Source organism: Misgurnus anguillicaudatus, chromosome 24 (genome assembly GCF_027580225.2).
Source record: "Misgurnus anguillicaudatus chromosome 24, ASM2758022v2, whole genome shotgun sequence".
NCBI lineage: Eukaryota > Metazoa > Chordata > Actinopteri > Cypriniformes > Cobitidae > Misgurnus > Misgurnus anguillicaudatus.
Window position 1 is genome coordinate 34074313 of NC_073360.2, and position 24120 is coordinate 34098432.

The 24120-nt window shown below is 37.4% G+C and overlaps 2 protein-coding genes across 7 annotated transcripts in view; both read left to right on the forward strand.

Moving 5' to 3' along the window:
• The window catches only part of stim1a (stromal interaction molecule 1a), a 68160-nt gene extending 62846 nt beyond the window's left edge, over positions 1-5314 (forward strand). For 2 of the 5 annotated variants that reach the window (XM_073863190.1, XM_073863192.1), the window contains 4 exons: positions 156-385; positions 1276-1356; positions 2074-2449; positions 2996-5314. In XM_073863190.1, the coding sequence (XP_073719291.1) occupies positions 156-385; positions 1276-1356; positions 2074-2449; positions 2996-3515 (1207 nt within the window). In that variant the 3' untranslated portion in view covers positions 3516-5314. The remainder of the gene's footprint in view (positions 1-155; positions 386-1275; positions 1357-2073; positions 2450-2995) is intronic. The other 3 variants (XM_073863193.1, XM_073863191.1, XM_073863194.1) reach the window with 3 other exon arrangements.
• Positions 5315-5730: 416 nt separating this feature from the next.
• On the forward strand, positions 5731-24120 carry si:dkey-24p1.6 (protein sel-1 homolog 3). 2 transcript variants are annotated; one of them, XM_055197218.2, is made up of 23 exons: positions 5736-6028; positions 6111-6603; positions 10397-10523; positions 12081-12202; positions 12294-12409; positions 13588-13649; positions 13752-13884; positions 14095-14215; positions 14301-14444; positions 14943-15142; positions 17022-17201; positions 17503-17622; positions 17720-17860; positions 18066-18128; positions 19435-19608; positions 19757-19884; positions 21506-21589; positions 21749-21839; positions 21914-21998; positions 22216-22325; positions 22713-22840; positions 23246-23348; positions 23847-24120. In XM_055197218.2, the coding sequence occupies exons 1-23, from the start codon at positions 5975-5977 to the stop codon at positions 23985-23987; spliced, it is 3120 nt and encodes a 1039-aa protein (XP_055053193.2). In that variant the 5' UTR covers positions 5736-5974; the 3' UTR covers positions 23988-24120. The 2 variants fall into 2 exon arrangements, with proteins under 2 accessions (XP_073718761.1, XP_055053193.2); XM_073862660.1 differs by lacking the exon at positions 21506-21589 and having other exon boundaries at positions 5731-6028.

Genomic DNA, 24120 nt, shown 5'->3' on the forward strand with positions numbered 1-24120 from the left:
AACTGAAATCACTTGCGCTTGACACCTCTACCGCTACTGGTGTAAACGCAGCATTAGAGATCATGCACCCCAACTTTAAAGATTTAGGTTCATAACTGAAAGGTTGTATGTTCGAATCACACACAAAAAACGCTTATTGCATTTTCTTCCCCCAGGCAGGCGTTGGGTGAGGTCACTGCGGCACTCCGAGAGAGACTCCATCGCTGGCAGCAAATCGAGATTTTGACTGGCTTCACGGTGGTTAATAACCCAGGTCTACCCTCTCTGGCCTCAGCCCTCAACCTGGACCCCAGCTTCATGGGCGGCCGCTGCACACCCCAGCACTTCATTTCCGACGACATGGATGATATGGATGAGGATATAGTGGCGCCAGCAACCCTACAATGTAAGGACTCGCCGGACAGTGAGGGGCATAAAGCCCCGCCCCCCAAGGGCCAGCACAGACACATAAAGGGGCTCTTGACCAAATCGTTTTGAAAAAACACCTCGTATTGACTTGTTGTGTGAGAATGCATTGTTGGTTAGTTAATTCACTGGAATGTATTTTATTTTTATTTTTTGCCTACAGGTTTACATCAAAGAGATATTTACAACGCATTGCTGTCATATGTTTCTGAATTGTTGTTACACATTGGGCTTTAAGTGAATGGGGTCGGTTTTGTATAGTTGCAGATTGTAATTCTTCATCCGAATTTGTAAAATAATTTGTTTGAAGAAGCCATCACGTTAGTTGTCTTCCTAAGTGTGTTCAAATAAAATTGGTGATGTTTGGGTAATGTGTATCTAAGCTTAATATATATTGCTAATATTGCTATAATATTGCAAAAATGTCATTTTCATAGTTACAAACAGTGCTGGCCTGTGACTTTTCTTCCGAGGGGCGGGAATTCAAAATGTGTGTTGCGAGCGTTATGTGTGTGGCTCATCATGTTAAATGTGTTCAGTGCGTCATGTGACCAGCAGACATGTATTTTGACATGACACGTGATACTCATAGGTTCACATGACGCGCCAAACACCTATTTTGACATGATGGACTAAATACATGTTGTGACGAGCTTCACTTTGTGCGCCCTCGAAAACGTAGTTACTGGCCACCACTCGTTAAAAACCTAAAGAACGACAAACTTGTGTAGACTAGTAATGAATGAGCAATTAACCATTGGTAAAAAGGGGCGTTGCTGATGTATGTGCGATTATCGCTGTTTTATCGCTCTGTGTTAGTACTTAACCTATTAACAGTCGCACCCTGCCCTTGCCCCTTACCCCCTCCAGATGCACCCTGGCTAATGGGCCGTCGAGCGAGTGATCTGTCGTCTTTGAATTTGGGCTGCCATTCGATTTGGAAGTACTCTGGTGGGCTACATTACCATGCCCTCTTTTTATTTCCTTTTGTCTCTCTAAACCACTCTCTGTTAAAGCGTTATGCTGCCCAGAAACCCTACTACAAGGGGGCACTGGGCAGAAAACCCAACAACCAGTCAGTCCACATGGTGTCCTCACCTCTTAATCTTGCTCTTGTTCATGGCTTGTGCCGGGAGTGGGCCGCTTTGGTCCTGGAGGGCCGGTGCCCTGCAGAGTTTGGCGCCAACCATAATTAAACACACCTGAACCAGCCAAGTAAGGTCTTACTAGGCATATTAGAAACTTTTAGGCAGGTGTGCTGAGGCAAGTTGGAGCTGGATTCTGCAGGACACCGGCCCTCCAGGACCAAGGTTGCCCATCCCTGGCTTATGCCATGGTCACACTAGACTTTCAGCATGCTACATTTCTTTTAAGTTTAATAAACACTTTTGCATAGGTTATATGTCGTAATTTGGATCTTAGCAACTCATAATAGGAAGTACAAGAGGAAGATATGAACAATTTAAGAGTCAAAGGTTATCCCCAGTTTCCTAGGATGTCCGTTTCTGAGCCTGTACACCCCTTTACCTTTCTTCTTTCTTAGAAGTGTCACCAGAGTTTCCCACTGTTCCTCCTTCAGCCTGCACCCATCACCCCACAAATGTTTGTCAGTGTCCACATGCTCTGTATTACCGCTCTGACTGATGGTATTATTTTGTGCTCCCACAGCTCCCAGTATGATGTCACTTCGTCAACGGCACATTGACCCGCAGCTTGCCCTGGGCTCTCAGAGGTTGGTAGACAGTTTCGGGCAAAAAGGGGAGGGTAGCTTGTACTCATCCAGATCTATGGAGGTGCTGCGGCCGACGCGCAGCCAATCGTTCGGGCACTACGACCCTCTGGGACTGCCCCCTCTTTCCTCAGCCGTGTCTCATCCCGCCATCTTCTCCGCCTCCTCATCGCACCCTTCCCACTCCTCCTCTTTCCACATTGCCACCCCTCATTCATCCCACTATCACTCCACACATTTCCAGCCCATGGATACCATCCCAGACCTCCCAGACGAGACCATCCCTCAACGACCCCACCTCTCCGGCAGCTATGGGTATTGGTTCATTATGCTGGACTTGTTGGCATGAGCTTGGGACGGAGTCCAAAACAACACTGATTTACCTCAAACACTTCACGCTTTTCTTGAATTACCACTTGCTTGATTGACACATTGGCTTTGTAATTTGGCCTATAACATCTGTTTTTGCATCCCTTGCACTGCATTAACCATTTTAATACCTACATTTTTGACGTAATTGGTGTTGGCTTTCTGTGCACAGGTTTTCAACGCAAAAGGTTTGAGCACATCTGGCATGGTGTTGTTGACAGTATGTTTGTGCTAATGCCTGATGCACCAAACAAGTCAGTTGGACAAAACCCCAACATTAAGCAAAACTAGACCACTCCTATTGTTTTCAACAAAGCTGGTTACACTAAACAAGCCTGATATGGCGATGCCACCCCTCACATTCCTGTCCCGTCACTTTTGGCCACTATTGTACTATTCCACATTCACACTAAAACCAAAACCTTGGTTATTTATAATGTGTGTTGTTGGGTAATTACCTTCTTAAAGCTAATCTCACCATTTCTCTCAGAGGGACCTGAACCGTTCCGACTCCGATTCCTCCCTATGTATATCCCAGACCGGCGAGCAACTACGGCTATCCTACAGTTCCAAAGCCTTCCCTGTAAAGCCCACTTCCCTTCTGCACGGCCCCTTCCCAAGGGAGGAAGGCGCGACATCCCACTCGCATACTTCCAACGGAGGCAACCGTGTCCAAGAAGAAGGCGCCTCTCCCGACGGACCACCCGATAGTCCCATATTAATGAAGAAGTTGTCCAACATCGAGAAATCCGCCAGCATGAGCGAGATCCATGGCTCGCAGGTGGCGATGTCCATGTCTGAGTCCTCGCGCTCCCTGAGCCCGAACTCCACGGAGCCTGACACGCCGTCACCCACTGGACAGACCGGTGGGAAGGTGGGAAGTCGCAACCCCCAAATATCCTCAAAAAAGAGCCCCCTAGAAGAGGACAGCGGCTCTACAGGTGAAGAGACTGATTCAGCTGCCAGTCGCAAGAAACATACCTTCAAGATCTTCAAGAAGCAGAAGAAATAAACTGGACAACTGTTTTGTTTTCCCACATTTCTTTGGGTTGTATTGTTACTATGATTGTTTTGATTTTCCCCCCTCTCGTCAGAAGTTACGGCACAACTACAATTCTTACTATGTTTCTGTGGAAATGTTTTTCAGACGACCTTAAGAAACAATAGCATGATTTATTTGGGTGGGTAGGTGGGTTGATAGAACACCCTTGGGAACATCAACTTTTTCTGAAAGGGATTGTATTGCGTTATTTATTCATCAGGAGACGGTGCCAGACTTTCCAAGGATTCTTCCCTCTGATGGACTTTTCTTTCCTTGTGTAATCCGTATCAGTTTGCATGTCTTCGCCTTTGTTTGATTGAACTTTGAATGCTCCTAGATGTTTGCTTGGTTCTTGTTCCCCTTTGCTTAAACACAATAACCTGGTTCTTTTGTTTCTATCAGCACACTCTCTCCTTGGTTTTCTTTTTAGCATTAAAACAAATCGTCAGATGAACGTTTTGTGGTACTCCTCGGTCAGTGTTCGTCATTGGTGAGAACTGTTAAAGGGCTGAACTGTGGGTTCGAAACTCCCCTTAAATCTGTTGCACTATTTCTGAATGTTGATTTGCAAAAAGAAAAATTGAGAACATGCTGGAACACACGCTAAACCGTTTACACCAATCAAGGCAATGAACGTATGTCTAAGGCTTCAGGGATTCCTGGGATGTGACTGAAAGCAAGCAATTAGAAAATTTGTCGATCATTCCAAATCATTCAGAAAATATAAGGTGGTTTGTGAATATGCACATGAATGTTTCAATTTGTTGTTTTTTCGCTATAAACTTTCTTGTATGTCAGAAGAAGACTTGCTACAACTGGAAGTGCCAAAGCCCCTGTCTAGAAATGTAATACTTCAAGTTTATATTTCAGCATTGCAACATCACTCATCTGTTCTGAGGCTTGGACCAGGCTTTCGTAAAGGTGCAATTTGTCTAAATTTCAGTAAAATAATTCTAGTCTGACATCAGAGCTTGTATTTATTTTGTTAATGAAGCTTTGAACTAAGTCATATAAACCAGTCCATTCAACTCGCAATAAGTTTAATCTTCGATTTCGGTGCTCCTTTATTAAATACGAAAGCAGGCCAGGTCAAAAATTGTCAATTAATTTGACATATTTAGAACTTGATCTTTAAAGAGCACTAAAAATTATAAGCACACTTTCCAAGTAAAGCCAATAAAACAACAAATCTTGGTGAGGGATGTCACTATGCATTTTATTTGTTTTTTTACCCACAGGTTTTGAAGTCAAATGCATCCACGAACCCGGAGACAAACCTAAGCAGCACTGCACGAAATTCACAGACAGCAGACGACCCAGGCCCGGATCTGCACCGGAGCTGCTGATTTTGGGGCGGATCCGGTACGGTTTTGGCCCGGAGTCATCTTCTGTCTGTTTCCTGTGTCGTTTTGTAATAATTGGTCCACCAATGTATATCGACCAAACGGTTAAACTGTAAACAGATGTGTTTGTCTCATTTGTGCGTCCTTTGCACGAAGCAGCTGTTTAATCGGTGAGTGTCGGTGCGTGCGCATCAGTCTGGTCCATTGTGTTGATGCATGTTCTCAACAGCAGTTCTCAAAAACAGACGGGGGACGTTTTGATTTAGATAGTCCCCGCTCAATTCTCTGTTTGAGCTGTTTATGCCTTTACTGTACAGAGAGAGGTGAGAAGAGAAAAAATGATTTTGCATCTGTAATGTTCATAACTGTAGTCTTCAAATTTTATGGCACTCCTGCATGAAAGCAATAAAATGTTTTAAAACAAGAGTGAGATTTAAATGATTAATTTATCACATTTCTTATGAATATATGGGAGAGGGCTGCATAAAAGCTAGGAATTTTCCACAATTTATTGCCTATAGAAAAGTTTATAAGATCTTTTGTGACAACAAACCCCAATAGTTTGGGGCATGATGTCACTATGGGGTATGTGTCACAATGGACTCTGTCATTAAAAAAACCCAAACCTAGACATACATAGTAAGATAATGGCTATGCTACAGTATATATTTTTATATATGTAGTTTTCGTGCAATTGAAGTGATCAGGGTTGAATCGACTGCCAATACAGTGACACAATTTTGTCAGATCACATGTGCAAATAAGAACCTACATGGCATATGCATATAAGAAAGTAGGCTACTGGCAGAGAAGCAACTTAAACTGCTGCATCATCATCATTATCCAATAAGAAAAGGGTGGAACTGTCGATGTTATTTACTTAAGCTTCTACACCTGCCGCTTTAACAGGATGTTATTCCGGCCTTGTTGAAGTCCCTTAGTGGCTGCTTTGCTATTTCACCACGTACACAAGAAACCAGAAGCTGCAGATATTGCGCAAACAGACTAATAACGCAATCTTTTGCGCACCATGAGCGCAGCAAAATATTAAATTTTTTTAACCACTGCCTATTGAATGATTTTACAATGGGAGAGCTGGCAAAAAGTTTCAACTTGCTGTGTTTACCTCTCTATATTTTGGTAAGTACTGTGCCTAAAATTATCTTTCCAATATCCTGTTATTTTAGTTATCGAAACGCATTATTCTTTTGTTTACAACCAGATTTCTTCAACTGCATGCTTGAGCCATTTAACAGGCGATGTGGCTTTTCTTAACGCACCTGACGCGCCGGTCTCAAGGCATCCGTTACGCATCCTCTACTCCTGTTCTGAGTCGTCGGTGGCGCACGTCCAGCTTCTGGTTTCTTTCGACACTGGCTCCACAGTAATCGTTTTCCACAAATACTGGACCTGCGAGCCCGGACGTACCAGAACCAGAGTGTTGACCGTGCGCTTCCCCGACTGGCTTGTGTATCGGCCCGACTGGATGGTACGCGGTTCAGATTGGGTGCTCAGTTGTTTGTTGCGTGGTTGGATCGGCTCTGACGAATCCCCAGAACCGGACAGATTTTCCTTGGCTAGAGTAAACGTATTCCTCGACGTTCAGACACCTCTGAGTCGACCCGTGAAGCAGCACCTGGTTTGCGCCAGCTGGGACGCAGCATTGCTCCGGCGAGTCCGTGGAGATCCGAGGCCACAATGCGCAAAAGAAAATGGTAACGACTTTTGCGCCTCTTACAAAAAAAGTGCTATGCTTTTATAGTTTGCTCCTATACCATTTATGACACTTGAAATCAAAATAATGTATTTGCAACTTAAGTCATTTAAACTTTTTTACAATGGTTACTTCAACTCATCTAATTAAGTTGTAAACATATTTTATAAATGCAAAACCTAAAGCAGCATACAATGCAATGTATTTGGCCATGAAATGTGATGTGAGTGCCATGTCAATTCAATATTATGGTGAATGAATATGTAAATTATAGTAAGTTTGTTTAACCTCTTAGACGTCGAGCCAGCCCCCCCCCCCACTCTGGCAAATGGCATACCCAAAATAAAAAGGCTGTTGCTCATGCATGCTACTGTCCACAAACATAACCAAGGTGTCTTTTGAAAGCTAACACTTCAAATTTCACTACTAGAAATGCAGAACTGTTCTAGCAATAAATATTTCATAGATATGGCAGCAGAAATACAGCGCTCAAGATTTTTTCTCTTTTAAAATAATTTCATTCTTACATTTCTATGGCAAAATAACTAACCAACCAGTGGTAAATGAGCCTGAAAATATAATTGATCTAAACTCACAGGTCTTGACAGTCTATTTGTAAAATTTGAAGTTGATACAAGCAAAAATGAGGTTTTTACAAGCTTTTTTGTTAGTGTATGTCTGGGTGTCTTTCCAAAAAAAGCCACTTGGAGACTCCAAAGGGACACTTGGTTACCACCTTCTACATTGAGGTCTAACATGTTTATCTGACCATTTCCACACATTTTATTTTGATTTAGTATGTGACAGAATAATATACACTGTTTTTTCTGGAAAATACTAACTTTCTGGATATATTTTAAAAGGTATTTATGTGCATTTTTCTTGGTGTGCTATTTGAAGGCTCCAAAAGGACACCCAATTACTTACTCATATAAAATGAAACAATGTCTTTATTTACTTACATAATTTTGCATGGTTTAGGAAAATGTACAACATTAAAGAACAAATTTATGTATAGGTTTTTATATGTTTACAATATAGTAGTTATCAACAAACTGTGATAAAGTATTGCACATAGCTTGGCAGTGCTGTGACATGAGTCAAAAATACAAACTATTTACAAAGTATTGGATTTACACTTTAGGATTATGACTATTAGTGTAATGTACCATCATGCCTGCTCTATTCATACACAAAATTCACACTTTAGGATTATGAATAGCAAAGTAATGACCCCATTATGCCTGCTCTTTTCATACACAAAATTCACACTTCAGGATTATGAATAGCAGTGTAATGTCCCATCATCCCTGCTGTACTCATACATAAAATTCACACTTTAGGATTATGGCTATCAGAGTAATGTACCATCATGCCTGCTCTATTCATACACAAAATTCACACTTTAGGATTATGGCTATCAGAGTAATGTACCATCATGCCTGCTCTATTCATACACAAAATTCACACTTTAGGATTATGGCTATCAGAGTAATGTACCATCATGCCTGCTCTATTCATACACAAAACTCACACTTTAGGATTATGAATAGCAGAGTAATGTACCATCAGACCTGTTCTAGTGATGCCATTTGCACACATTCACAATACTATCTTACAATAATCTGTCAACAGTCTGCCTCAAAGTACAGTTTTCTTTTCTAAATAAACATGCACAAAACAGCATTGTATTTTCACCAACCATACAGTACTGCGTGAGTCAGATGGAGATTCTATCTGTGTCCTTTTCTTTCCTCTTCCCTTGGCACAGGTAAACGCAGGTGAAGATGTTTAGAAAGGCAGGAATGATTTGTCTGTGGTCCAGAGGCCTCTGGTAACCACTCTTCATCAGAAGTGTCAGCATCCCTATTGACATTTACAAATAGGTTTAGAAATGCATCTTCTAATGCAACAGATATTATTACACAGTCGAACTATCACGTATTCACTGCATTTTCCTCCCATTGACACAATAAGAACTTTTTACTTTCTACATACAGTAAAACATGTTTCATATGCTTTACATAAGTGTTTCTAAGTGATGCTAATGGCTACAACAAACTGTATTATGGCTACAACAAACTGTATTAGAAACTCACTTTCTACTGTAATAACAAGTTAGAAAGAGCTTGTTACATTTTGCCCTTATTTGCGCATGCAAGTTACTAGTCTTCCTTCAAATACGTTATATCGCAATATTAGCAATTGAATAATACTTTGATTACACGATGCATCAATGCACTAATAAGGTATAATAGTCAAAGTAATAAAACGCCTTTCACTAAACAAATGTAATACGAAGTAAGAATAATACAGTACAGATCGCTAAAATACTTATAACTTACCGATCTAGACCGTGTAAAAACATTTCTTCTTGTTCCAAATCGACACTGCAAACACTTTCTTCTTCGGTATCCTCAACATTTTCTTCATCACTGCTTCGCATAAGTTCTTCCAAGGCAGCAGTAGGAGAAAAAAACTTCTGTCCACGATGCTGTTCCATTGTAAGAAGTGCTAACAAGCAGGTGACGTCTCAAAGCCCTGTATGTGCACGAGCACGAGTGCGTAACTCTTCTGAGTGCTAATGTATACGCACAGATAACAACACTATAATATACAAGCATTATGCAAATCCGCACATGGGTGTATCCGTCATATCATTAGCTACACGTCACTAGACGCTACATGATTTCAATTGGTCATTTGTCCATTTTTTTTATAAAAAACTTTTGCATACGCACAAGCAAACGCTACCTGCAGAACACGCCCCCTTTCACTATTTTATAAGTTTGCCGGGGTAGTTTTTATCAGAAATGACTTGAACTACTCTCATTTTGTTTAGAACACTCTACTAGATGCATTGACGCGTTTGGATTTATCGAAAAATGTGTTTTGAAAGACATAATCGTCGAGTGAACGGGAGTATGACGACATGTTTACCAGATACGAGGGTGTAAACAATGGACATATAAACCTTTTTTTTTTACCGGTCAGTGTGTTTTGTGCAAATATTTACTATGGATATTGGATACTGGACTACTTTTCTTCGAAGAGCAATACATGTTACCATTATTTGACCAGACATCTCGTTGCTAGAACACAAAAAGGTAAGGATTCGTCCGCTTTGTTATAGCTTTGCATTGTTTTACTCTTCATACAGAATAACCAAAAACTCCTACTAAGTTATTTATATTGTTGAATGCATACACGCAAATGAATTTGTGTTCTTTTATCTTTCAAACGGTGCATTGGTTGACCACATTAGTTGACTAAGTGTTGTTTAAATGAGCAATGAATGTAAACAGTGAGCGTTCGGCTGTAATGGCGAGGCCGCCCATGATCTTTGTCTGTTAACTTGTTTTAAGGTTCTGCCTCATAGATCTATATCCCTGATAGCACACATACATCTTGGAGATGTCTGCGTTTACATCTGCAGGACGTATTATTTAGATTGTTTGCTCATCTGCAATACGTCTCTGAGACGTTTCCTAAAATATGTCATGTAGACATATTGAAGACGTTTTTGCGAGACGGTTTTGATTTAGAATATAGAGCAGCTTTTATAAGATGTTTTTACACACCAGATGTAGCCTGTTCCAGATCTTTACCAGACATCTTACAGACGTACATGTGCTATCCTTGTTTAATACCGTAGTGCTGTCGCAGTTTAAGGAGACTTCGCAAAATGTTAATAGCAACAATCACATTTTGATTGCAGTAAACCATCTTGGTGTTGAATCGAAATAAGTTTGGCACACATATTTATATTTAATTTTTGAATCTCTGTTTGTAAGAGGTGGCTTTTCTTCTTTCCACGTTGTATGCATCTACTGGTGAGAATTTTGGGATCATAAAAACCCTGGAGCCATTCAGGAGTGAAATGTTGGAAGGGTTAAGAATCAAATCCATCTACCAACCCTGGTAAGACTGACTATCTTGTTACTTTTGAGCAATTCCGTGTATCAACCAAAAGTATTTTACTATTCTGATATATCAGATGTCGATATTTGGTTGTTTAAATACAATATAAGGTCTCTGACTTTTTATTCGTTTTCCATAGTTGACTTAAGTGCAGTTTTCAGGGTTGCCCACTTTGTTTTTCCTCATGAGCGCACGTGAAAAATAAAATAAATATTTAATGTTTATAAAGAGCCATCCCTTCTTAATGGGGTATTATAGACCCCTTCAAAGTTTGTAAACATTGAATGACTATCGGGTGCGCGCTCAGCATGGGGTCAAACTGTTCATACCATCCAGGCTTTATAATGTAATCTAACAGGGCTGAAAAATTATGACTTACCTCAAATGAAGTGAACACAACAAACACAAGCCTCTTTGATATTTGCATTGTTCCAGTCTGCACGTTAATTGCTTGCAGATGTTGTATTTTTTTGTTTTTGAGATTCTGCATGAATCGCGAAAACTTAACGAAAGACCTGGTGCGATTTTCACAACCCACGACGTAAGTAGGCATTTTTGACGATACCGAATAATACGCAACTCTATCTGCTGTAATGGCTTTTCTGACCCTGACATGCGCATTGGAAACTGCCTGTGACGTGAACCGTGAAGGGGTCTATTGCTCATGGTTTGTGCATTTTAATTCACAAAATTCCTACAATGTGGTCTCATACATTTTTGTCACATCTATAACGCATGTATTTCCCTCGTCTAAAATAGAAAACGCATGCATAGATTTTTCTGATGGTTCAATCAGGGTTCCGACACCTTAGTTAACTTCAAATTCAAGGACCTTTCAAGGACCTTCCAGGTCAAATACTCTCGAATTCAACTAAATGTTGGGACACGTTTCAAGTGAGAGCAAGGTTACATTGTGTTACCTTTTAAGATACTTTGTTACAGTTCCCTTTTGAGGGAATTCGGGCTGCGTCACTGTGGTGAGACTTTGGGGATGCCTCCAGTGGTAAGTGAGTCTGAATGTGTATATCAAATTCAACCAATGGTGAGGCTTAACGACAAAGACAGGGTGATGCCGGAGCCAGGAAGTATATCGCTATTTGAAATATTGCCAAAGCGTTACAGGGATGCAGGAAGTATGGCAAGGGAGACGCAGCGTCTCGTTCCCTTCTCGGGGAACAATAGTACATGCATAACCCGAGATGTTTTCATGTGTCAAACACAACTTTGCAACAAAGCATTTTGGTATAAATCAACGTTCTCAGAATACAGAAGATATAAGCACTTAAAGCAAACAGTTTAGCACGTGTGCTTAAAAGTCTAGATTTTTTATGATATTATCTAACACTACACAGGGAATAATATGGATTTTGTTTCCAGAAAACTTCTTGCATAAAATAGATTCAAGCACTTTCAATGACCTGTTTCTAAGTATGGATATTTTCAAAAACTTCCCAGTGCCTTGAATGCCCCCCCCCCCCCCTTTCAAGGACCCGTGGGAACCCTGTTCAATAGTCAAATGTCTAAATGTGCTAGCAATCTGATTTTATTTATTTTTAGGTGTGCCTTTTCACTTTGGGTTTGGCTGATGAAACCCTGCAGTAGTCATCTGTGTGGCCTTCTGTACCACATTGATGCTGAGAATAATTATACCACACCTGCCTTGTTCCTGACTAACGCCGGTGAGCATGCAACCTTTGGATGACCTCTGACTGTTATTGACATTATTTTATGATCACTTATTGGGTTTGCTCATTTATCTGATTCATTCAGGTCAGATTCACGTGCAGTTGGTCGGAGATTCTGGTCAATCGTCAGCGTTTCTTTCGCCTTTCAAGGTTCCTGTTGGTCAGTGGTGTCGTCTCAGCCTGGAGATTTTGGGAAGATTGGTGAGACTGGAATGATTATTAATGCATATGTGCAAACCACACACATTATGTGCTAATGATGTAATATTTTTGTATTCGTTTTGGATGTTAAAATGAGACTGGTTTAATCTTTGCAATTTAAATGTTATCGGAAATGTTCCTTGGGGAGCTAGAGACCAACTTCGAATGCTACCTAGATGCAAATAATCCAGTATTTCTTCAAAAATCTTTAAAATATTTATATCTATATGAACTGTAAAAAAACTATATTAAATTATTCATACACTGTAAAATCTAAAAGTTAACTCAACTCAAACCATTTAAGTAAACCGGTTGCATAAGTTTTAAAACACATACATTTGAGTACTGGGAACTTAAACAAATTGAGTCATATGCAGTTATGCACTTACATTTAAGTTCACACTACTTAAATATAAGTGCATAATTGCACATGACTCAAGTTCACAGTACTTAAATGTATGTGTTTTAAAACTTAAATGGCCTCATGCAACCGGTTTACTTAAATGGTTTGAGTTAAGTTAACTGTTAGGTTTTACAGTGTATATGTTACTTTGACTTAACAAATTAAGTTAATAAATGTCAAGTTATCACAAGTCAAAACATAAAATAGTAGGTTGCTTTTTATACAGTTCGTGTATTTCCATGATGTTTAAAGTAAATCATTCAAAACATTTTAAAAAATGTGAATCTTCGCTAACTAAACCCTAAAATGAAATGCATGTTAGCGTGCTGGATTTATTATTTGTTAGCACATGGATCATATAATTGTTACATTTCTTTGTAGACCTTTATGGTCCACTCTTCTTTTGCAACCCATATGTCAAAAAATATATTTTCAAATTTATAATTATTTTCATAATTTTAAAAATATTTAAAAATATTGGCAAAAATATATGTGCTTAAATATATTTTGAAATGTTTACGAAAAATATTTTTCACATATTTTGCCCTTTTTTTGTAAAATGTGTACAATTTATTTGAAAGCATTTATATTTACGTCGCATTGGAAGACCTACAAAGGTGTCTACAAAGATATTTTCAACTGCAAAAATGTATATAATTTCTACAAAATGTATTTATCACCTATTTAATTTAAAACCTATTTTGGGCCAGAGATTTTTTTTTTTTTTTTTTGCTTTTTGTTTTAAAAAATCAAAATTTTTACTTTTTTTTTCTAGGCAAAGATTTCAATTGCATGCACTGATGGACAGCAGCAGTTTATAAAAAGTTTTGAGCACGTGTAAGTTCCTTCATCTTGTTGACATCACTAAACTGTTGTGTTTCACTATACTGTTGTCTTTTTCAATAGAAAGATTGTGATGTTTTGTGATGTTTGTGACAGGTTTGGCATTAACCCTATGCTGGATGACACCCACGGCTATTTTGTTATTGGTGGTGGTAAATTTACTAGGGGCATTGAAGGATATTATGGACCGACTACAATTTATCGTACAAAGGGGCTGCCGGCTGACCCGGTATGATATCTTAATTTAAGAATAATTAAACAAATTAAGGTGTGATGCAAAACAGACATGTTTTTAACAGGATCACTTACATGATCTGTGTGTACTTCCATTTACATTTTATGCGTTTTGCATTATCCAAAGCTAATTATAGTGCATTCAAGTGCAGAAAAAAGAAAGTGTAGTTCTGGATTAATCACAAAATCGCTTTATTTCCTGCAGGCTGAGATTGAACTTCCTCATATAATTGCAAAGGTGAATATAACTGGATGGTTGCAATCATGTCAAAATTTCAAATCCGAGCTTTTCTTCAATGCACGTCACACTCTAAAGAGGCAGTCTGGTAAGTTTCCCTTATGTTTATCAAATGTCACATTAAAACATAGCATTAATAAAAACTTTACTTTTACATTACTGTTTACTTCCAGGCAGTTGTTTGGACACATACACCGAGCTGCTACTGAATCACAGTACAGAGATCACAACAGAACAATGTACTTTCATCGAATCACCAGTAAATCCTTACAAACGTCGAGTGGCACGATTGACTAAGGTGCTGTCACAAAAACACGGTACGTTATACACTGCATACAAAGCAAAATTCGTCATGAATATGGTTTGTTTCACCACACAAATGAAATTATGAATGTACAATAAATGGCAAAAAAATTAACGCTTGCATCAACCTTAACATGGCAACAGCTGAAATAAATGCATAAATATAAATATATAAATATAAATATATAAATATAAATATAAATATAAATATAAATATAAATATAAATATAAATATAAATATAAATATAAATATAAATATAAATAAATAAATAAATTACATTTAGTTTTTTTTTATAAATATACCTTACTGGTGTGCATCTTGAGCCAAAACAATGGCACTGATATACAGTATGTGAAGACGTGTCAGTGCAAGACATTTTTAAATTAAGGCAGCTCAATCTTGCATTTTAGGCTGGCACTAGGATATTCCCTGTCCGAGAAACCACCCAATAGAAATGTAACGTAAAAATAAAAAAATATTTATATTGTGTTTATATGGTGTGTCTTCGTAGGTAGCGTGATGGCCTCTACGGTGGGCCGGGTGCTGTATTCTTATGTCCTGCGTAAACTAAGCGCAGCTGATGGACTGGATGTTATAAACAAACTGATGCCTTTCTTACTGCAGTCTGGATGTTTGGGGGACTACAGAGCACTTCACCTGTCCTCTGTTCTCTATAGCAGTGGGTTTGGCGTTAAGAGACAGCCATACAAGGTGTGTTTCTATTTTGGCATATTCATTTAGCAGGTGCTTCATCAAAAGCAACATTGGGGTGATGTAACAATTGATCAAACATTAGGATATGTAGTTTGCCTTTACTGTTTTTTGTTGGAAATGTTCCTAAAGTTTGTATGCGTTTTGGCTGTTCATTCACACAACAATGGTTTTTTTTTTTTTTTACCTGACAACCATAACAACAATGGTGACCTGCAGAAATGGGTTTGTTGGATAAACGAGTCCAGGGTAACTTGTAGTGATAAATGTACCTCATTGTCCATACAAAGCAAAATTGCACGTTGTTTTCGCCGTCTTTTTTGACTTGACGCTCTGTAGGATGCATACTGTTTGTGTGCGAGTGTTTCTTTACTAAGCAAAGTCACCAACTCCTGGCCTAGTAGCTCTACAGGATTAGGCTATGAAGGAACATGCGACTGCATACGAGAAGGAAAGAGATTTTTAACAATTTAAAGGTATAGTTCACCCGAAAAATGTAATTGTCATTTTCTCATCCTTGTGTGGTTGTAAACCTGTATGAATTTCTTTTTTCCGATGAAGACAAAAGATATTTGGATAAATGATGGTAAGCACACAGGTAATTGTAACCATTGACTTCCATGGTAGGAAAAAAATATATGATGGAATTCAATGGCTACTGTCAAATATTTGTTTTCCTACTATGGAAATCATTGGTTACAGCAGCTGTGTGCCTACCATCAAAATAAAACTAATAGAGGTTTAAAACAACATGAGGGTGTGTAAATGATGACACAATTTTCATTTTTGGGTGAACTTTCCCTTTAAATAAGATAATGTGTTGCCTTATTTGTTTAGTGTTCAAACCTTACAAAAAGTGATCCATAAATCCTCAACCTTGTGCGCAAGACCATCAATCCCAGCTTGGCCAGGACTATCACTTTGAAGGGGCCATGTCATGAAAATATGACTTTATTCATGTTTAAGTGCTATGATTGGGTCTCTAGTGCTGCTATCAACCTAGAAAATGTGAAAAAGATCAACCCAGTAACTTAGTTTTGGTAAACCATTCTCTACACGCACATTGAAATTTGGCTCTCGTTATGATGCCATAAGCAGCGCTTATTATAATTATGTAATAATAATAATAATAATTATTATTATTATAATTATGTAATAATAATAATAATAATAATTATTATTATTATTATTATTGTTATTATTATTGATCTTATTATTGTTGTTATTATTGATCTTATTATTGTTATTGATCTTATTATTGTTATTGGTCTTATTATTGTTATTGGTCTTATTATTGTTATTGGTCTTATTATTGTTATTGTTATTATTGTTATTATTATTATTATTATTATTATTATTATTATTATTATTATTATTATTATTATTATTATTATTATTATTATTATTATTATACCACCCCTTAATACAACCACAGCACTGCCATTTAGTGCACAGAGAAAATAATTTAGAGCACAATTAAGTTTCAATTTCATCAAACCACCATCATTTTGATCAGTGTTTGCACTTCATCCGCTCATGTGCATTTTAAAGGACACACCCAAAACGGCACATTTTTGCACACACCTACAAAGTGGCAATTTTAACATGCTATAATAAATTATCTGTATGGTATTTTGAGCTAAAACTTCACACATGTGCTCTGGGGACACCAAAGATTTATTTGACATCTTAAAAAAAGTCTTGTGCCACGGCCCCTTTAAATAAACCTTTTTCATTTAGCTCATATTTAAGGTATTTATTTAGAATTAAATGCAAAAAAAGAACATTTGAAAGGCTCGATTTGTTTTTACAAGGAAATCTAAATGTTATATATGCAATGTGTGCACTTTAAAATGTAACCCAATGAACTGCACCATAGGCTTGGCTGCTGTCCCTGTTGGCAGCTCAGGGGGACTGGAGATTGGCTTTACTGCGTTTAGGACACATGCACCATGTTGGTGATGTGGATATGATGCCGGACCATGAGCTTTCATATGCGTATTACATCAACATCGCAAGACAAACCAGCACGGATCATAAAACACCCACGCCAGAACAGGTAAGGACACTTAACTCTTTGTAGTGAAAACGACTTTTTAGATTATATAAAAAAGGTATGAAAGAAATTGTTTCTCTAAGATGACTAAATGATGTTTGAGGAACCAAAAATGTGTTTTCTATGGCATTGCTGCATATGAAGAACCTTATACAACCTTTTGCACTACATGGAACTTAATCATACTTTTAAATGATTATGGATTTATAAGTAATGTTCAGTGCAGTTTCACTGTGTTTCTATAAAAGCACCTGATCTCATCTTTGGTACCCTGCAAATCTGTTAAATTTCATCCTCTCTGTAGACATTTGTAGAGTTAATACGCTTGAATGATGAGGCGACCTTGAAGGCCCAAACCAGTGAGAATGGCGATCTGTTTCACTGGCTCAAACTTCAGGCACGAAGTGGAGTGGCCGAAGCAGAGGTACTAAACACCGAACACTTTTTAAAGATACTCCACCATCCTGTGAAACATCTCACCTTTTAAGGTTTCTATTCATGGTTTTTGATGTTCTCTGTAGCAAGCGATGGGTCGCATGTTGTTCTGGGGTCAGCAAGGTGTATCTCCAGATATTCATACAGCCGTTAAACACTATGAGAGAGGAGCCACCAGACTAAATGATCCCGCCTCCATGTACGACTACGGCATCGTCCTCCTCACGGTAAGATTTGCTTTTTTAAATATTTTTTGATCATAAAATGCAAAAAAAGTATTTGTAATATGTTGTGCACACTTGTTTCTTATGGCTTTAAGAAGTGCAGTTATGCTTCATGATAATTTATCTCTCAGTAATATCACATCTGTCCAGTAGAGGGAACTGTTGTAGAGAGTTTGAAGTGTTGCTGTGATATTCTTGCTTTAAATAGGGGCAAGGAGTTGCACGAGATGTGCAGAAGGGCGTTTCATACTTGAAGAAAGCAGCAGAACAGGTATGTTTTGCAGGTGTCACATTTGTCACTGATATTCATATTGTACACACACAAAAAATGCTGCGTTATTTTCAACCCAGAAAGGGATGCGTTATTTTCAAAAAGGGGATAAACCCAACTCGCTGGGTTGTTTCAACCAAAAATGCTGGGATGTTTTAATATATTGTTGTGTCAAATCTAAAGCTTTCTGAGTTAATTTAACCCAGCAGCTTTATTGACCCAATGTTGGGTTGAAAATAATCCAGCAAAACTTGTGATATTAAAGGGACACTCCACTTTTTTGAAAATATGCTTATTTTCCAGCTCTCCTGGAGTTAAACATTTTGATTTTTACAATTTTCGAATCCATTCAGCTGATCTTCGGGTCTGGCGCTAGCACTTTTAGCATAGCTTAGCATAATTCATTGAATCTGATTAGACCATTAGCATCGCGATCAAAAATAAGCAAAGATTTTTGATATTTGTCCTATTTAAAACTTTACTCTTCTGTATTTACATTGTGTACTAAGACTGACAGAAAATTAAAAGTTGTGATTTTCTAGTCAGATATGGCTAGGAATTATACTCTTATTCTGGCGTAATAATAAGTGACTTTGCTAATGTATCATGGCTGCAGCAGGCGTAGTGATATTACGCACTGCCCGAAAATAGTCCCCTTGGTTACTTTCAATAGCAGGGGACTTTTTTTTTTAGGCGCTGCGTAATATCATTGCTCCTCCTGCAGCCATGTTACGGCAGCAAAGTCTTTGATTATTCCGCAAGAATGAGAGTATAGTTCCTAGTCATATCTGCCTAGAAAATTGCAACTTTAAATTTTCCGTCAGTCTTCGTACACGATGAAACTACAGAAGAGTCCAGTTTTTAATAGGAAAAATATCGGAACTCTTTGGGTTTTTTTTTAGCGCGATGCTAATGGTCTAATCAGATTCAATGGATTGTGCTAAGCTATGCTAAAAGTGCTAGCGCCAGACCCGGAGATCAGCTGAATGGATTTCAAAACTGAGTGTCCCTTTAAACTATTCATTTTTTCAATATGGCATCTCTACTGTAGATCCTAAAACTACACATTAACAATAATATAATTTTTTCCAAAGTAACTTATGGTGCATTACAATAGGCCTACAATTTATCCTGATGTTTGTTCTCTCTAGGTCGAAACCATGACCTTTGCACTGCTAAAGCAATATTTTACCAGGACCATGTGTTTGACTGTATTTTTATTCTTCTACTGTATGTTTGATAGTAAAATCATCAGTTGAATTTATTTTTGCTGTTATGATCTCATGACCCTGTTGTTGTCTCGCAGGGGCTCGTTCCCGCCATCACAGCTCTTGGTTGGTACTATGAGCATTTTGAAAAGGATTACGAGAAGGCTGTGAATCTGTGGGAGGAGGCGGATGCTAAAGGTCATGCTGAAGCTGCTATGAATCTAGGAGCTATGTTCCACCAAGGTTTCTATCCTGGACACCCGGCAGATGAGGCAAGTCCTTGAATGCTGATGTGTGTAACATATAAACATTGTGTTCTGCAAACATAATCATCATTTATTAGTAGTTAATCTGCATGATTTTCACATTTAAATGAGGTGCACGTGTGTGAGTTGGCGTAATTTATTGGACTGTGTTCAGTTTAAAGCATATCAGTGTTACCTGAGGTCAGCTCAGAGAGGACATGTGAATGGTGGTATCGCACTGGCTAATGTATGGATTCATGGGATTCCTGGTCAAGTTGCCAGACGTCCACTTGATGCTGTTTTGTAAGTATGAAGTTCTCACAGACTGAAATAAAACTCAAAAAATGATTTATTTTATGTTAGAGCAAATACCTCCTAAGACCTACAGTTTTTGAAGGTGCACAAACTCGTATCAGTTATTTTTGAAGGAGGACACCACAGTTTTTCAGTATTTTACTGTGTTCTTGCCTCGGCTTGGATAAGTTGATACATACCTATCTTTTTTCGGTTTGTGCACTTTATCTTTGTATATTTAGCATTTGGCCTGGCCCCATTCATTCCTTGGGATCCGGGCAGGGATGGATTTAGAAGCCACCAAACACTTCCATGTTTTCCCTATTTAAAGACTGTTACATGAGTAGTTACGTAGTATGGTGGCACAAAATAAAACGTTGCCTTTTTTGTAAGCGGATGAAAATTGAGTGCTGTGTTGTGTGGTGGAGGAGCACCTGGTTTGCAGCACTTCAACTTCAGCGTATAGTAACATCATCACTCCTGACTCCTCCCCCTCTCGCTCAAACTTTCCTCAATATTTTTGCGCCCGTGGTCAAAGTGCTGCAAACTAAGTGCTCTTCCGCTATACAATAGTTCTTATTTTTTATCTGCTTACAAATCACCACGTTTTGGTTTGTGCCACCATACTTACTCGTGTTTGGTGGCTTCTAAATTCATCCCTGTTTGGATCCTAAGGAATGAATGGGGCTAGGCTAAATGCTAACACATTCACAACGCGCTGTACAGGGATTGAGTGCATGCATTGGAGAAGGATACATATGTGTTGATTCGTCTAAGTTGAGGTGGGAACGTAGTCAAGTATTGGAAAGCGGTGGTGGTTTCCTTTAAGGATAATTATGTAAAAGAAAATGTTTGCACTTACTTTTTTTTAGTTTATTCAACTAGGATTTTTTATATTTATGAATATTTCCAAAATTTGACAAAATACTTTATACAATCAAGGTTACAACTTTTCCCCCAAAATTACCCTCCCTGCCAAATTAATTAAACTAACAAAATAAAATACAATAATGAAAAACAACAACAATAACAAAAAGACAATTGGAAAAAAATAAAACAAACAAAAAATATACTTATTTTCATTAATTATGTTTGTGTGTATATCATTTACATGTTATTGTTATTGTTATTATTATTATTATTATTATTATTATTTTTTTTTTTTTTTTTTTTTTTTTAATGTATGTATATATGTATACGTATTGAGATATATACAAATATATAAATATATAAAAATGTAAATATAAATATAAATATATAAAAATATAAATATAAATATAATATAAAAATAATATAATATATAAATAATATAATATATAATATAATATAACAATAAAAATTGTTAACACACACACATAATTAATGAAAATAAATACCTGCAGGATAATACAATCCAATCCTCTGACCTATTTAAAGTGGTAATCAACTAGGATTTATAAGTCATTTCAAGTCAATCAAGTTGAATTTGCTTTCGTTAGGTCAACTTTATTTTATAAGTTACAACAACTCATCACTAGTCAATACAATTGAAATTACTTAAAGTTGATTTAATGTAAAAATGTTAGTGCAAAAAGATATTTTTAGTGTATATAGATTTTTCTCATTTGTTTTCTATCTCTCTGGACTTCAGGTGGGTTAAATGGGCGTCTGAACAGAATGGATATTTGGGGACGGTTTTAAGAAAAGGATTAAATGCCTATCTGAAAGGAGATTGGTAATGCTTTAAAATTCAATGAGGAAATTGATCTGCAATTCTCATTAAAAATTTAAAATATTAATGGCATTCATATTAGATTTAAATCAGAAAAGGCTGTTGCAAACAGGATTTTCTCTCTCTCTCGCTTTCTCTCACGCTATCTCTCTTTTGTTACAGGATAATGTCTTTGATTTATTATCTCAGTGCGGCGGAGAGTGGCTTCGAAGCCGCTCAGTTTAATGTGGCGTACCTCTGTGAACTCAATACTGTGAGTCCGTCTAAAAACTTTCTTGAAATTGAAATGCATATCAACTTTGACCATTTACTTTTTTTCCTTTATAGCGCTTACTGAATCCAGCGCTGGTGACTGACTGCTTGTTGAGATACTATAACATGTCCATACAGGCTCAAGATCATTCTCCTTATGGTAAATATACTACGATTTAAGAAATAAATATAAGCCACAAAACCTTTGACCATAGGTCTTCAAAATAATAAAGGGACATTGAGCAGAATACAGAATTCTGCTGTTGAATGTTATTCAATGTGAAACCACAGGGGCGGCAGTCATGTTTCACTTAAACTGAAATGCACCTGAGATGCATGATCCTTTATGTATACTGTTGATCTTTTTTCCCTCTCAGCACTGATCCGAATGGGAGATATGCTGTATGACGGACAGGCTTCTGGCAGAAAACGGGTATCTGATGCAGCTAAGATGTACAAGCAAGCAGCTCTCAAGAAAGATCCACAGGTACGTGATGACAGAGACGAGCTGATACTAAATGATCAATAATATTTGATTTCCAGTCATTTAGGGGTGGTTTCCCAGACAGGGATTATCTTAACCTTAGTTTAATTATGAAATATAACTAGTTTTAACAAACATGCATTACTAAAAACATTACTTGTGTGCATTTTGAAGCAAAACAAAGGGCACTGATGTATTTTAAGATATGTCAGTGCAAGGTGTTTTTTAGTTTGGACAGCTCTTACATTTATTTTAGTCTAGGACTAGACACCGCCCCATAATGTTTAGAAGTTATGCCCAGTTGGTTGTGGGGTTTTTTTGTGCATTTCTTATGTTCTCTGTGTGTTCTGCATGTTTTTGGTGATGTAATAATAACTTGTATCTCCTCAGGGTTGGTATAACCTCGGCCTGCTGGTTCAGGAGGGAGAGTCTCTGCCATTCGATCTGCTTTCTGAACTCGATTTGCTTCATCTTTACCTAACAGACAAACAGAAGCTCATCACCACCTTGTTTCACAGGTGAGACAAAATAACTCGCCCTAGAAGACCAGCAGACTTTTACTTTGGGATTAAGAAAAGTGCATTAGAAATTAAGTGTTGATAATAATAATAATAATAATAATAATATTATTATTATTATTATTGTTATTATTATTATTATTATTTTATTATTATTATTATTTTATTATTATTATTATTATTATTATTATTATTATTATTATTATTATTATTATTATTATTATTATTATTATTATTATTAATATTATTAATGTGTTATCCAGTTAAAACATCAGTAATCAATAAATAATTTTACATTTAATATTCAGTCAGAATACAGACTGTCTGTTTTATAATAGGATTTTGAAATATTACTTCACTGTTTTACTCTTGTTGGATTTGTCTTCTTCTGTTTTTGTGCTGTAGATGTATAGAAACCAACAGCATTGATGCATACCTGCCGTGCACACTGGCGCTCTTCAATGCACATCTGCAATCCTTCCAAATGGATAAGAATACAGCAATAAAGGTTTGTGCATCGTATATACCTCTAATATTAATTTACCTTTTATATTCATGTTTGCATTTTGTTTGCATTCATATGTCTGGTCCAAGAAGTTACCTGAATGAACTCCTGGTTGTTTGAGTTCTTATTTTCATGACTGGAAAACGTCTGGAGTTGCTGTGTTAATGTCATAATGATCAATGGCTTTGAATGTCTAGATTTCACATTTAAACGGATCATATCATGAAATCATAACTTCATAACTTTTTCCATGTTTAAGTGCTGTAATTGGGTCCTCAGTGCTTCTATCAACCTAGAAAACGTGAAAAAGATCAACCCAGTAACTTAGTTTTGGTAAACCATTCTTTGCAAACATGGAAAAATTTGGCTCCCCTTGTGATGTCAGAAGGGGATAATACTGCCCCTTAATCTGATTTATTTGACATCTTAAAGTCTTGTTAAATATCTCCTTTGAATGTTTACATTGACCTTCTCTGATTCTGTTCTTCTCTGATTCTATAGCTTATCGCCACAGTTTCAGCAGGATTGGGAACTTTATCTTATATATTTGGACTTTTTAAAAGGAGGACGACAGCCATGAGCCAACCCTCACAATCCTCATCACCATCATCTAGCCAAGCCCACGTAGAGGAGGAATCTTAAAACCCGAGATAACTTTTTTCTATTTAAGATTCAATGTCCTTTGTGGTTCCTTACAGAGCACTTGTTTATGTAGAACATGATGTCATCAAATTTCATTATATTATTATAATTATTATAAATTAATCTATTATAA